Source organism: Ovis canadensis, chromosome 7, assembly GCF_042477335.2.
Source record: "Ovis canadensis isolate MfBH-ARS-UI-01 breed Bighorn chromosome 7, ARS-UI_OviCan_v2, whole genome shotgun sequence".
Classification (NCBI taxonomy): domain Eukaryota; kingdom Metazoa; phylum Chordata; class Mammalia; order Artiodactyla; family Bovidae; genus Ovis; species Ovis canadensis.
The window spans coordinates 55,826,832-55,840,459 of NC_091251.1; the positions used below are offsets into that span (position 1 = coordinate 55,826,832).

The 13,628-nt window shown below is 53.7% G+C and overlaps 1 protein-coding gene across 9 annotated transcripts in view; it reads left to right on the forward strand.

Annotated features, from left to right (window-relative positions):
• The window catches only part of RBPMS2 (RNA binding protein, mRNA processing factor 2), a 39,728-nt gene that overhangs the window by 10,348 nt on the left and 15,752 nt on the right, over positions 1-13,628 (forward strand). For 6 of the 9 annotated variants that reach the window (XM_069596189.1, XM_069596194.1, XM_069596191.1 and 3 more), the window contains exons 2-7: positions 5,998-6,129; positions 7,284-7,361; positions 7,928-7,966; positions 8,684-8,746; positions 9,060-9,210; positions 9,689-9,837. In XM_069596189.1, coding sequence (XP_069452290.1) covers positions 6,127-6,129; positions 7,284-7,361; positions 7,928-7,966; positions 8,684-8,746; positions 9,060-9,210; positions 9,689-9,837 — 483 coding nt within the window. In that variant the 5' untranslated portion in view covers positions 5,998-6,126. Of the gene's footprint in view, positions 1-5,073; positions 5,124-5,997; positions 6,130-7,283; positions 7,362-7,927; positions 7,967-8,683; positions 8,747-9,059; positions 9,211-9,688; positions 9,838-13,628 lie in introns of those variants that run through there. The other 3 variants (XM_069596188.1, XM_069596187.1, XM_069596196.1) reach the window with 2 other exon arrangements.

Below are 13,628 nucleotides of genomic sequence, written 5' to 3' on the forward strand. Positions count from 1 at the left end.
AAGGATGTGGGCGGGGCTTTTGAGAGGCTTGTTTTTCCCCTGTTTGGATTTCCCTCCTCCCCCACCCGCTTCTGTAAGTGGTGTTTTCCATCCAGATGACACCAGGAGGGCTCCCTGTGCTAAGCAGCAAGCAGGCAGGGTTCAAAGCTAGCAAGATGTTTTGATGGAGTGGACAGTTGAAACAGTTCCTTTTCTGGACTGGATTCTAACTATCAGAGTTGCTAAAGGATTGCTACAAGGAATCAGTTTTCAAAGAGGGTCTTTTATCTCTTTGGTGTGATGTTTCTATTGCCCAGAGTCAAGTTTCCTAGCCTTGTGAGGCAGAGATTTGCCTAGAAGGCACGAGTTCATGAGTTCTCTTCCAGTGAGTAGTATTCCTGGTGGACCACTGGGATTTATTTGGGGGTGGGGGAAGGATGGGGGTGGCCCTGATATTTTCTACCTCAGCATCCTTTGTGGACAAAGGTCTGGGCCCCAAACAGGGGGTCCCCGGAGTCCAGGGTGCTGTCTTGGACAGTACAAGGCTGGGGTTTGGAAGGAGGCTATGTTGTCTTTTGGAGTTGAAGGATAAGGGGGGTTAATATCCAAGGATGAACCACTGTTTTGACAGCAGTGTTTACCCCTTTCATCTCTTGTAAAAGCTGGTGCAGTGGCTAAGAATCTGCCTTCCAAAGCAGGGGACGCGAGTTTGATCCCTGGTCAGGGAACAAAAATCCCACATGCTATGGGGCAACTAAGCCCACAGACTGAAACTAGAGAGGAACCCACATGCTACAGCTGAGACCCAACGAAAGAAACTGGTCCATACAGAGCCCATCCTCTCAGCCACAATATCCTGCTGCTGCCCTTACCTGGGAAGTTATGCTGCGAATGAAGGTGGAGCAGCCAGGCCCCAGCCTGGACTGACTGAGTGTGGGGTTCCCCCACTAGGGAGGGAGTACTTTGGGGACTAGCCTTGCGGACCCCACACCCCCGTCCTATCCCACATGAGGGCTTTCCTCTGGTTTTCCTCCTGAAGGGCCCTCCCATGTGGTCTGGGCCGTGTGTGCCTCAAAATAAGTCTGATAGGGTTCCCTGGTAGTCCAGGGGATAAGAGTCCACCGGCCAAGGCGGGGGGCACAAGTTCTGTCCCTGGTCTGGGAAGATTGCACGTGCCGCAGAGCAGCTAAGTCAGGTACCACAGCCACTGAAGCCTGTGTGCCCTGGAGCTGGGGCTCCACGACAGACGCCACTGCAGAGGGAGGCTGTGCGCCGCACCTAGAGCAGACGCCGCTTGCTGCAGCTAGAGGAAGCACGTGCACGGTAACAAAGACCCAGCACAGTCTAGAAAAGAGAAAAGGGCTGAGGGAGAGTCCCCTGGTGGTCAAGTGGTTAAGAATCCACCTTGGAATATAGAGGACGCAGGTTCAATTCCTGACTGGGGGACTAAGATCCCACAGGCTTCAGAGGATCTAAGCCTGCATGTCACAGCTATTGAGCCCAGGCACTCTTGGAGGCCACCCACTACAACTGGAGAGTCTGTGCCCCCCCCCACGCCCCAGAAAAAATCCCGCATGAAGAAATGAAGATCCTGCACACCGCCAACTAAGACCCAGTGCAGCCAAGATAATGATAAATAAATATTAAAAAAAAAAGTAAGGCTGAGGGTGGAGGCCACCACTTCCTGTGCCTTCCTCCGCCCCTCCCCAGAGCATGGGAGGAGGGAGGAGCAGGCCAGAGGTCGTTGGGAGCTCCATGCACCCAAGATCTGGCTCTAGCTGGAGGAAAGGGGCCCAGGACCACACAGTGAAGACCGAGCCGACCCCTGGAAGTCTGCCCACCAGCGATAGCCTGTGGGCTGGACTCCCTGGCTCCCGGCAGCCTGAGAGCAAGATAGGCAGTAGGGCTTGCTTGAGTGAGCAGCCTTGGGAGCCCCCGTGCCATGCTGGCTGGGGACACCGTTGTGCCGAAGGCCAGCCTGTTGCCTTAGGCAGGCCTGGTGCTGGCTGGGGCCTCCAGTGAGTCTGCTTCTGACCATCGTGAAGGCCGTATACCGTGTCTGTGACGGTCCTGTATGGGGACACCTCTCTGGCCAAATTCCTTGTCTGTGTTGAATCTGATGCTTCCAGCAGGTTCCTCAACATGTGTCTTCTTTCACTGGCCTCTAAAGATTCCTCATCTTTTCTTTTTTGGCTGATCCACCAAGGTTGTGGGATCTTTAGTTCCCTTACCAGGGTTCTAATCCTGGCCCATAGCAGTAAAGGCACCAAGTCCTAACCACTAGGCCACCAGGGGATTGCAAAGGATTCTTTATCTTTTCTCTACCCCTCCCCAATCACTACCTTCTCCACCCTGTTCCAAACTTGCCTTCTAACTGTGCCAAGGATGAGGCCGTGGTCCAGCATGATCTGCTGGTACTTGCCATGAAGGTGACCATTTCAACAGGACCGTGGTTGCTTTCCATGTTTTGTGGCAAGGGAGGTATTCTCTTGGTTTGTGTGAATGCTTTTGGAGAGAGAGAGTGTATGGAAGGAGAAGGCCCCAGGTAAACAAGGCTGGTGCCTCCCGGCAGCCTGGGATTGTGTGAGCAACCCCTTACACTTCCTCCAATTACCCTGAAACATTTCTGTGTTGAGAGTGTTGGTCACTCAGTCATGTCAGACTCTTTGTGACCCCCATGGACTGTAGCCCACCAGACTCCTTTGTCCATGGGATTCTCCAGGCAAGAATACTGGAGCGGGTTGCCTCGCCCTCCTCCAGGGGATCTTCCCAATTGAACCCAGGTCTCCCACATTGCAGGCGGATTCTTGTAGCATCTGAGCCACCTGGAAAGCCTTGTGGAATAGGCCATGGGTTCTCTGGTTAATCTTTCCATCTTGTGTCAATGGCAGTTGGTCCCTGACCCCTTGTCTGTGCTTGACTCTTTGCTGAGGGTTGTGTCCTATTGTCGTGAGGCTGGCACTAGTGATTGGCATGGAGCAGTGGTCACCAGCGCTGGCCTGAGACACAGGACTGTTGACCAGACCTTACAGAAGGTGTGTCTGTCCCTGCCAAACCCAAGGATCCTGACTGTGCCATTAGATTGTCTTGTCAGCTTCCTATGCTGAGCCTCTGTTTCATCGTCTATAAAATAAGGTTGTTGAACTAACTGGTCTCCACAGTGCCTCCCACCTTGGACATGAGCTCCCTGGGGAAAAGGAGCACTAAAGAATCCGGCGACTGCCCAAGGTCGTCTCCTGTACATTCCTAGCCAGTCTGATCTGGGCCTGATCCAGCCCCACCGTTGAGTTGCTAAGTCGTTTCCTTCTCTTTTGCGACCCTATGGACTGTAGCTTGCCAGGCTCCTCTGTCCATGGGATTCTCCAGGCAAGAATACTGGAGTGGGTTGCCATTTCCTTCTCCAGGGGATCTTCCTGACCCAGGGATCGTACCCACGTCTCCTGCATTGGTAGGCGGATTCTTTACCACTGAGCCACCAGGGAAGCCCCCCAGCCTCCTTAGGCTTATGGCTTGCGGTACCTGATAAGTGAGGTTTTTGTGCAGGTAAATGCCGAGATCATAAGAGCCCTAAGTGAAGATGCATGTTGTTCAGCCTCTCCTGGATGCTGGGCATAAAGTATGCTGGGCATAGAGCAAAGTGTGCTCGTCATCATGGAGGTGGATGATATCTGTGTTGCACAGGTAAGGAAACTGAGATTCAGGGAGATGAAGCAGCTTCGCCAAGCCAAGCATAAAGCTGGGATGCAAACCCTGGTCTCACTAACTAAAGCCTTTCCCATTTATGGCAGCACTCTGCTATGCTCGGCCACATTTGTCTGTGGCTCTGAGTCCCTTCTCTGGAGGGACTGAGGGGTGTAGAGATGGGGGAGGTCTCAGGTGTTGAGCCTGGCTCTAGACACCTTGGAGGATAGGAAAGTTTTGAGACTCGTCTCCTGCCTGTGGGTTTTGGAGTCCAGGCGAGTGCAGGCTGGTAGGACCAGTAAATGACCAGGGGGTCTTTGAGGGCCTTCGTAAGACTTGAAGGAAAACGGAGTGAGGAAATAGAGGGACCTGAAGGGTGGATGCGCTTTAGTTAAGGAATGAGGAAGGGGCAGGCTGTGGGGCAGCATGAGCAGCTGCCGAGCAGTGGGTCTGTGTGGGTCTTTGCTGGGGACCTGGGGTCAGTGGGCTGGGGCAGGACCTGATGCAGTTGAAGCAGCACAGCGGGTCGGTGGGCTCTGGAAACTCTGTTGTCTCGACATGTGACTGGCCAGCCTGCTAAGCTCATGCTTCCTGTCACTGGAACTTTCCTGTCATCCTAAACAGGCACCCAGGGAAGGGCCTGGCTACTGGAAGGATGCATGGCAGCACCTGACCCATCCTTGGGGCTAACGAGGCTGCCCAGTCGCAGCTCCCTCTTCCCCACAGCCAGATGAATGGCACGGATGGCTGAATTGGGGTTTCCTGGGTCTTACCCAGCTCTGCTCCAAGCTTTCATGAGTCCTTTCTGGGGCCTCGGTTTCCATGTCTGCAAAAGGGGACAAGACAGAGGGCATGTTATTTGCTGGGGTGTCCAGGGTCAAGTAAGAACCAAGGAGAGCATTCAGGTTAGCCTCCCAGCAAAGGGTGGGCTGGCAGACAGAGGCCCACCACGTTACCCATAGCGGCTTTGACCTGGGCTTGCTTCCTAAGGGATAATGGCCCAGGACAGGATGAGACCTGTATTGTAGCCTCTAGAACCTAAAAGATGAGAAGCAGACGAAAAGAGTCATTTAGCCAGAGAAGGATGGAAACCAGGGTGTGATCTGGGAACGAGGGAAAGATCCCCTGTACTCACTCCCGTCTGCTTCCTCAAGCAGGAAACTTTGTGCTGAGAACTTTCTATTTTAGGGGGCCTCTGGGGAAATCTGGCCAGAAAGGAGCCATTGGAGGAAGGATTTAAAATTAGCCGGGGTGAGATTGGTGGCCCCTGGGGAGAACTGAGGGAGAGGTTTCTGCTGCGAGGCAGCTCTGGTTCTGTGTGTTTGACCCAAAGTGCGTTCCGTCATCCTGAGAGGAGGGAACAGGGCCTTGACTGGGTTGTACACTTTCAGTCCATTCTCGAGGGTGTAGGCTGGGCTTTCCAGTGAGGTACCCCAAAGCAAGCATCGTCTCTACCAGCCTGGGTGAGCAGCTGGGAGGGAGACCTGGGTTTTGAGTCCTTCTACCTTTAAAAAAACAAGCTGCATGACCCGAGAGAGACATGTCTGTTTGGGGGTTTACATGTAAATGAGAGGCCTTTTCATCACAGGGCAGAGGGGTGTTGAGGACAGCTGCCCTCTGGAGTCCAGGAGCTCGAGCGAATCCTCCTGGAGCCTGGACTGTCTGGTCTCTCCCAGATGTTTCTGGAACAGGGCTGTGTTCAGGAGCTGTGCGTGCAGGAACACAGCGGCCAAGGGCTGTGAGACATGGGGAAGCCTCACCCCCGGCCCAGGAGCAGAAGTGTGTGTGGCGAGGGAAGGCATCACTGAAGGGGACGGGGTGTCCTAACTGGCAAGGGACTCTGCTCAGTTTGCTTCTGGGTGGAAACTCCCGTGAGAGAAGGAGCTGTCCTTCACCTGTTCCATGAGCCACTCCTGTGGGGATGGGGGTGGGGCCGCTGGCTCCGAGCAGTGGTGGGGCTGGTTTCCTTTGCCGTTCCTGTCTCTGTTGTTGACGTGTGTCATTGGAGAGAGAGTGTGTGTGTTGGGTGTAACTTGGCCTGACTGCTCTGGGCTCCTAGTTTACGCCATTGTCTCCAGAAAGGCTATTGCCTGGGTTCATCTCTCAGGCCGTCATCAGAGCACGGAAGTTCTTTGGTGCCTCTGGAGGGGGATGTGGTACACTAGAGGCTTTCTAGAATAAACCATGGGACGGGTAGGTTGAGGCATGTGAGAGTGTTAGTCGTTCAGCTGTGTCCTACACTTTGTGACCCCGTGGACTGTAGCCCGACAGGCTCCTCTGTCCATGGGGTTTCCCAGGCAAGAATACTGGAGCAGGTTGCCATTTCCTTCTCCACAGGTTCTTCCTGACCCAGGGATCAAACTCGGGTCTTCTGCACGGCAGGTGGATTCTTTACCATCTGAGGCACCAGGCGTGTAAACTTGTCCTTAGTTGTCAGTGATGACCTGAAGACTGACTTTTGGCTTCATGGTATGAGAGGCAACTTGCAACAGGAGTTGAGGGAATCCCTGGCAGTCCAACGGTTAGAGCTCTCAGATTTCACTACTGAGGGCAAGGGTTCGATCCCTGGTCAGGGAACTAGGGTCCCGAAAGCTATGCAGCCAAAAACAAAACAGGAGTCAAGTGTACTGGGAAGCTCTACTCTTTCAGACTTTCATTACTCAGGAAAGCACAGTTTCAAGATGTTTTTGATGGATCTACACTCTGGAAAATCTCCCTCCCTTGTAATAATAACGGGCTGATCTGGTCTTGCTGGCTGCATTTAACCAGCAGAGGTAAATTAAGAAAGTTTTCCCACCAGTCCTCTCCTGGACTTTACCCACCGTTCAGGAGGTCAGGTTTGGCAGACCTGAGTCACGAGATGGGCACCTGGTATCGAGACCCAGCTTTAACTACAGCTTGTAACTTTGTTGAGGGCAAGGCTTGAAACTTACACCATCCTCTGCCTCACTAGAAGCTGGCAAGATCCTACTCATTCTTCAAAGCCCAGCATCATTGTTCCATCTCTGACTCCTTCCCTAAGTTCCTTATTCAGTAAACATTTAGTACCAGCACCCTACAGAGAGCTGGGCAGAGAAGCAAGAACACAACACATTCCCAGCCACTGAAGAGCCTACACTTGGCTTAGAAAGCAGGAAGAGATGGATATGAAAGTGCTGGGCCCTCTGATGAAATCCCTCCAGAGTGTAGAGTTTACTTCTTTGCCTCCCTATCAAACCAGACAAGCCTTCTCTCCCCATCTTCTGAAAAATATGTATGATTGTACCTTTGCTTAGACCATAGCTTTCTTCAAGCCTCAGAGGGGTCCCTGGGCTGTGCTCTTGTTAGACAGGGCTCCCCTTGGGGCTGCTGGGCAGTGGACAGTCTGCACAAAGGTGCTCCGCTCGTGCTTGTTGCGATGCCTGCAGGATGGATACCGAGAGAGGGGAGGCCCAGAAATCGTTCTGGAAGGTTAAATGCTGTCAAACTCTGGCTGCTCATTTGCCTCAGCCTCTCAAGGAGTCTCAGGAAATCCTGAATTCTTCCTTCAACCCTGGAAGGACTCCAGTTCGTTTCCCGAAGGAGGAGGCGTCATCCTTGTTCTCCTGTAAACCTGGTCCTCACCACCATGGTCTCTTCCCCAGGTCCGGACACTGTTTGTCAGTGGGCTCCCTGTGGATATTAAACCCAGAGAACTCTACCTGCTCTTCAGGCCGTTCAAAGTGAGTCTGGACCCAGCCACCCATGGGCAGAGCCTCGGATGGAGGAGAAGCATCAGGAATGAGTCCAGACCTGAGCTGGGCAGCAGAACTATTAGAAACCATGATCGCAGACCTGGCTCTCTGCCCCGGTTCGGCTGACTCGCGTGTGGCTTTTTGTCAATTGCTGAGCCCCTCTGAGCCTCTGTTTTCTCATCTGTAAAGTGGAGATGGTAGAACCTCAGTAGACTTTGCCATATAAGGAATCTTTGAGATTCAACGTGGCATTTCCATTTGCGGATAAGAAAACTTAAAAAGGGGAGGTCTGAGCTTCCAGATGACAGGCTAATGGAGCAAAGGGGAATTCCCGCCCGAGAGGATGAATGCTGCCGCGTGATGCCCACCCCACGTGCGAGGCCATGTGATGTGGGACTTGAGGGCTGAGGGTGCTCAGTGTGGGGTGGAGATCTGGGTGGATCGTCTTTGGGGGGAGAAGAGAGTGAGCTGGGGAAAGGTGGGGCTGCAGGGTGGCTGGGGTAGTACAACAGAGGCGCCTGACCTTCCCTGTTATTGATTACCTCTCTCTGCAGGGGTATGAAGGGTCCCTGATCAAGCTCACATCAAGACAGGTAATTTCTCCAATATTTTTCTTCCTCCAAGCCCTGACCGACTGCTGAGCTTGGACCTAAGCTGGTCATGAAGCACCTAGCAGCTGAGACCTGCCCCCTGTCATCCTGGTCCTGTCCTGGGCTGATGAAAAAGTAGCCTCCTTTGTAAGAGGAAGAAAAAGTAGACAGGTTCCCTCTCCTTGCCGGTCAGCTCCTGGCCCCCCTCTCTGGCCCCTGAGAAACGATAGTGGGGCTGGAGGCTGAGGACCGTGGAGGTGGTGGCTGTGCCCTGGCCCCTAGTGCCAGGAGTTCTGGAGCCCAGAGTCTTTAGGGGCCATTTGTGGTCTGGACTGAACCTTGGCAGAATGCAGTCGGAAAAGTTTTGAACCTGTTGCCCCTTGATTGAACCTGGATCCTTCCCATGCCCTTGATACATCAGTGTTTCCTTCCTTGCTGGGCACAACACTAGCACTTAATTACCTGCATGCGTTAAACAACAACAGCAAAAGAGTGGGTGATGTTTCATGCAGTGGGATAACGCTCTATTGGCATCATTTCCCAGAAAGTGGTACCTGGGTGGGAGAGTTTTGGTGCCCAAGAACCTTTCACTGTTCTTCCAATTGAACATCAGGAAGCTACGGACAAAAATTATATATATATATATATTTGTTTTGTATGCTTGAGGGGGAGATGGAGTGTTGGGAGAGATGCAAGGGTGTTCTTTCTTTTTCCTACTAGCCTGTTGGTTTTGTGATCTTTGACAGCCGGGCAGGAGCAGAAGCAGCCAAGAACGCATTGAACGTGAGTAGATGGAGAACAGGCCTTTCTCCAACCCACAGACTTCTAGACAGTGGGGTTTCTGTTGTGTCTTCCGCAAACCTTCCTCCACTCCACACCTAAGGAAAGGGCCCGCGGACACACCTTCCCCAGCCATCCTGGGGCAGAATCTCTGGCTTTACCATCTGTGCCAAACGCCACTCCTTACGAGTCCCAACCAGCGTGTCCTCTGTCTTGGCCTCTGTGTGGCTGAGTCTTTCAAGATAGATCATGAGGTGTGCAGTGGACAGTCTGGGTCCCACAGAGTAAAGCCTCTCCCTTCCTCCTCTTCTCACAGGGTATTCGCTTTGATCCTGAGAACCCGCAGACCCTGAGGCTAGAGTTTGCCAAAGCCAACACCAAGATGGCCAAGAACAAGCTAATGGCTACACCAAATCCCACCAATGCTCACCCCACCCTTGGAGCACACTTCATCGCACGGGACCCCTGTGAGTGGCACTCAGCGGCCGTCTGCTGCCTTCTACCTGGCAGAGCTGGGGGCCCTTGTGGATGAAGTTGCATGCAGAAGGCACCCCTGCGGGAGTGGACGCTCGCCCCCTTTTCCAGGAGCTTCTTGCACCCACTGTTACTCATGCCCGCGGGTCCCAGGCTTCCTTCCACCCCCACAGCCTTTGCTGCACCTTAGCCTGGGCTCCTGAGCTGTCGGTTCTGCCCAGCTTCCTCGCAGCCCGCTCTGATCCTCTTGGTTGAGACGAGCCCATCCGAGGGCTTCTTGAAGCAGACAGGATGCTTGCCAAGCCTGGCCAAGTTACTATGGTTTCTTTCCTAGAGTCTTGGGGTCCTTCGGGGGAGCTGAGAAGGGACCTCATGTTAAACGATAGCGTTGGGTCCCCTTCTCTGCTTGGAATGGGGTGGTGCAAGGGGGAGCCAGCGTTCTGATGATGGGGGCTCTTGTCTCCGCTGCAGATGACCTGATGGGGGCTGCTCTGATCCCTGCATCCCCAGAGGCCTGGGCCCCCTACCCTCTGTACACTACAGAGCTGACCCCAGCCATCTCACATACTGCGTTCACCTACCCAGCCGCCACCGCTGCTGCCGCTGCCCTGCATGCTCAGGTAAGCCTGGACGGGACAAGCAGGATGGGGGAGAAGGAAGGCTCTGAGCTGGCCAGGCTCCATTCCCACCTGGCCATGGCCCGCCCAGCTCCCCAGAGCTGTCACAGCACTGCTTCTTGCTTGACAGTACCTTTGGGGTTTGGGATGTGATGGGGGGAGGAGAGGATAAGCTGTGAGGCCACGTTCAGGCTACGCTGCTAACACGGAGTGTGAGAAAGCCGCCGTGGGTCCACTAGACACCTGCAGGCAGGCTGTGCCCGTTGTGCCTATGGTGATGGAGTGTGGTCACCAGGCCCAGACTGCTTACTTCTGCCTCCTCCTGTCTTCACGCACTCCAGAAAGCTCTGAAAGATTTGTCTGGATTTTTTTGTTTTTTCTTACTCATCTGGAAAAATAAGAATAGTATTATCTGCCTCAGGTTGCTGTGAGAATTAAATGTTAAGACATGTGAGGGGCTAGAATTGCACCTGAAACCTCCGAGGTGCCCGTTGGTTGTTTGCTCTTGTGTTCACTGAGCCTGGAACCTCTCCAGGCTGGGCAGAAGATGCAGCCAGCGCTTCTGGGGGTGGGGGGTTACAGCTGGGCTGGGAGGGCTGCTCTATGCTTGCCCAGTGCCACGCCGGCTACCACACCAGGTGGTCAGCTCTCAGCCATGCCTCAGTGCCACAGTGACCGGGCACCGCCAGGCAGCACAGGAGGGCTGGGGTGAGTGGCAAGCGCACCTGGGCCTCTCACTAGCGAAGTGAGCTAGCTGAGGCTCGGGAAGAGCAGCTTGGCTGTTGAGAGGTGGGGACCACAGGTCACTTGACCAGGGCAGTTGATGGAGACGAGCAGTTCAAGGACACGAGAAGCCAGGACGGAGGGTTTGCAGAAACTAGAAGCTGCGGTGGGAGGATTTGGGGGTCTGCTCACGGGAAGGCCAAGTGTGTGTCTCATCCCAGGCCTTTGAAGGATTCACCCAGCCCCAAGGTGGAGGGCTCAGATTCCCTGGCTGCTGAACCCTTCGAAGAGTCCCCTGGCCACGGCTGCTTGGGTTGAATGAGAGCAGACACGTGGTTGCACTGGGCAGTCCCCCCAGCTAGGTGCCACAGACACTGGGAAATCGATCTAGGCAGGGAGGCGGCAGGGCTCTTCCTCTCCTGGGCACTGTTGGGGGTTGACCGCAGACCAGCACTGTGGTGGGCACAGAGCCATGAATGCAGACAGTCCTCTCTGACCTGGTGGAGTGCAGAAGGTGGATGGTGCTCCCCACCAAGCAGTGGGGTTGGGGGGGCGGTTAACTGCAGGGGCTCCACGAGACCTCTGATCCCAGCTTTGCCACTAGTTGGCCACCTGATCTTCGGCAGGTGACTTCACCTCTGGGCCTCCATGTGGTCCTCATATGTAAAACGAGAGGGCAGGACCAGATTGGGTGGGAGCTCCTGCCCCTATCTCTTCTGAGATGCTAGGCCATGACCACATGAGGCAGAGTCTGGGAGCCAGGACAGTCAGGATGTCGGATTATTCAGGAGCTACATGGCTGCCCTTTTCAGGGTGGTCCCCCTGCTGGATAGCAGTAGCGTGGTGCTCCCCGTTCCTAAGCTTCTGTACAGCCAGACTGTGTGCCCGCCTCCTGTCTGCCTTTCTAGCCTCCTCCCTCCCTCCCCTTACCCTGTGGCCACCTCTGTCTAAGCCCTGTCTTTCCACACGTGTGTGACCTTGTGCAGTTTCTTGGCCTGTGTCTCCATTGCTTTGTGAAATGATGGTAGTCTTAGCATAGAGGGAGTGCTGATGGTTAACATTCCCGGTAGCTCAGGCGGTAAAGAATCTGCCTGGAACGCAGGAGACCTTGGTTCGATCCCTGGGTCAGGAAGATCCCCTGGAGAAGGGAATGGCTACCCACCCCAGTATTCTTGCCTAGAGAATTCCATGAAGAGAGGAATCTGGCGGGCCACAGTCCATGGGGTGACAAAGAGCTGGACGTGACTGAGCAGCTAAGTGCACTTTCAGTCTCATTACTGTCTAATTCCCCCCAGGTCGCCTCTGAGGCCAGAGGACTCTTTGTGCCTGAGCTCCTGTCACCTTGGCCTCCCTGGGAATGGGGTGAAGGCCACCTCAAAGGATGGTGGCTTCTTTCAGGAGCAGCCTGACGATAAGTGACTGGATCGGGGGTGACTAGTTCAGGCCTGCTACCTGGGTTCTCTGCACAGCCGTGTCCTTGACAGTAAAACACAGTTAGGACCAAATGCAGTAAAAGGCCGAAAGCATTTTCTTCCTTCCTTCCTCTCTCCCTTCCGCCCTTCCTGGCTGCATTGGGTCTACGTTGAGGTGCACCAGGTCTCCAGAGCCCATGGGCTGGGTCCGTGGTTTGTGGCTTGCGGGCTTAGTTGCCCCACAGCATATCAGATCTTAGTTCCCCAGTCAGGGATCGAACCCGTGTCCCCTGCATTGGGAGGCAGATTCTTAACCACTGGACCCCAGGGAAGTCCCTAAAAGTATTTTCTAAGTAGTAGCACTTTCTCTTTAACTTTCAAGAGCCCCCTCTCTGCCCCCTGACAGTGCTGCCCCATAGGTGGAGGTTGCAAATGCCTGCATGAAGGAAGTGGACACTAAGGAGGTTATTCTGAACTCAGAGGATCAGTAGCCTGCGTTTTTCTGTCCCTAGGAGTAAGGAGGTGACTTGGAGAGGCAGCAGCAGCCAATAGACAAAAGGGATGAACACTGGTCCTTCCATTCTGTACCCTAGCATGTACTTCCTGACCTCATGCCCTTTGCCTGTAGCTCAGCCTGAGCAAAACTGAACACGGTCCTCGTGTAGTTGTGAGGACAAGACCTGCAGGAAGAAAGGGGATGAGCCAGATGGTTCAGGCCTGAATCTGTATTGGCATGAATGAGGCTGTCTTGTTGGACCTTCTGATCATCTTGATAGAAACATCTCCTTTCAGAGGGTATGGGTGGCAGGTGCACGCTAGCATAGGGCGCATTAAGATGTTGGCCTAGAAGCAGGGTTCTGCATGTCCCCATGCATACCAGGGCCCTCCCAATCTGGACCTCTTTTTCCATTTCAACCTGAGGATATGGATCTTTCACTGTGGCCCTTCTCCCCACCCCCCCCCCTTACACTGGCTCAGCCACTTACTGATGAGTTAGACCAACCCCCCCTGCCTCTCTTTTCTTATCTGTATAATGGAGATGATAATAGCATCAACTTCAGAGGGCTTTCTGAGGATTAAGTGAACTTAGTGTGTGGAAACCTCTTAAGAACAGCATCTGGCATGTGCCGAGTGCCTAAGCATTAAGCTGTTAGAGGTCTGCATTCATGAGGAGAAATAGATAGGGCTTTTTCTCTGTTCCCTTAGCTGCTCCCCAGAATATCAGCACTTTTAGTGCTTAGACTTCGTAGGTAGCTGGACACAGGAGTGTAAATAAATCCATGGGTATGAACCTTTCACACAAATTACATGTTTAATCATTTTAGAACTAAGGTATCGGGACATGCTTCCATGCCAGTAAGTGTAATCTACATCCTGGCTGTCCTGCCAGCGTGTGTCTAGCTCCCTGTAGATGGCAGGTAACTGAGGCTGAGGCTGTTTACACTTTTTTTTTTGCCCTGATAGGCTGTGCTGCCATGGACGCCCTTGTTCACACCTCTCTGGGCACCTGTCCTGCTTGTTTTCCTTATCATAAATTTCCTAGAACTATCACAAGGTCAAAATGTAGACTTGCCAGTCTGGGTTAAGTAAGACTGGGTACCGTTGGGTTTGGCTGCACCACATGGCATGCGGGATCTTAGCTCTCAAAGCGAGGATCGG